The sequence below is a fragment of the Fukomys damarensis genome, unplaced genomic scaffold, assembly GCF_012274545.1.
Source record: "Fukomys damarensis isolate Sample0158 unplaced genomic scaffold, DMR_v1.0_HiC HiC_scaffold_39, whole genome shotgun sequence".
NCBI lineage: Eukaryota > Metazoa > Chordata > Mammalia > Rodentia > Bathyergidae > Fukomys > Fukomys damarensis.
The window spans coordinates 78,499,762-78,501,069 of record NW_022900951.1 but is presented as its reverse complement, the minus strand read 5'-3'; the positions used below and the strand labels follow the sequence as shown (position 1 = coordinate 78,501,069).

At 43.3% G+C, this 1,308-nt stretch overlaps 1 protein-coding gene across 1 annotated transcript in view; it reads right to left on the bottom strand.

Moving 5' to 3' along the window:
• Nucleotides 1-271: 271 nt before the first annotated feature.
• Arl13a (ADP ribosylation factor like GTPase 13A) overlaps nucleotides 272-1,308 on the bottom strand; it is a 13,346-nt gene continuing 12,309 nt past the window's right edge. Inside the window, 2 exon segments of the mRNA XM_033760495.1 lie at nucleotides 272-385; nucleotides 711-840. Coding sequence (XP_033616386.1) covers nucleotides 272-385; nucleotides 711-840 — 244 coding nt within the window.

The following is a 1,308-nucleotide window of genomic DNA, read 5'->3' as shown; positions in this document are numbered from 1 at the left end:
GTGCCAGGGGTCGGGGTGTACCCAATAATGTTATAGTGTTGGTGAGCTCTGCTCCAGCTCTACTTTGTTAATTTGATCTCAAGAGGCTTGCTCAGTGCTGCTTAGAATACAAGCATCTCCCAGAATTCCCTGTTCATTTTGAAGATATACTTCTGCTTCTGTCCTTATCAGTAAATCTAATGGAGGTGACACTCTACCTGTCTGATAAGCATCCTTCTCTGAAGATTCTGAATCTCTTGGAGGTTGACATGATCAAAGTGGGTGGTCATTGTCAAGAATACAGTAACTCATATTTAACCCCAATGACAGCTAATAGCCAATGTTGCCCATCAATTATGGGATGATGCTTCCTTTTTTGGAGATCTTTTATAGCTAAACATGGCTCCTGTGACCAAAAGAAAGGGAGAGAAAAGTCTCAGACCTGCAGCTTGCGACTGTAAAGCTCACATTTCCACCCACTCATCTACATTATATCTAAATAAATTGTGCTATATATGGAGAATCTCTAGACTCCATAACAGACACTCAGCTCTGACATCTGAGAAAGTAAATGAAAGACACAAAAAGCAAAGTGATTGGAATATCTTGGCTGTGTGACTTTAAGCAAGTCACTCAGTCTCTGATCTTTAGCTTTTCTATAGATAAAATGAGGATATTAAAATTTTGAGCTTTACCAAGCTCTTCTGATGTCAGTATACAGTATTCATTACCATCCCTAAGGTAGAAATCATTGTAGGTATTGCCTGACAAGGAGGGACTTTGCTGCAAATCCAGAATGTGGGCGTGATGATGAAATGGGCCAGGGATACATCAGCAGGCTCTAATGTAATGGTGGTGAACCTATGCCACACATACCATAATGGACTGTGTCATTGAAAACTCTAAGAAGGTTCACTATCACTGCTCTAGAGGAAGAGATGAGGAAAGGGTTGCACTTACCATTCAACATGTGGACATATTCACATTCACTAACCTTCCCAAAAGTTGATATTTGATACTATCAGTAAGAGGACCTTCTTCTTGCATTATTTATTTGCCTGGCTGGAACAGGGCATATGAGAGAGGAGGAAGGAAGAGAGAAAAATGAAACCAAAATAGAGGCAAAGGGTCTCTTCAGCTGCCTGCCTGCCTGAGATCACCCAGCAGGTGCGCGACCTCCCGGACTGCACAACAGACCCAGTAAGGAAGGTAGCAGCACGGGGGCCCTTGAAACACCCCCACAACCTCCCCCCCTGCCCCACCATTCTCAAACCTCCTGATTGGGCCAGTCCTTAGACCAACTCTGCAGAGGCATAGGTTCTCATGAAG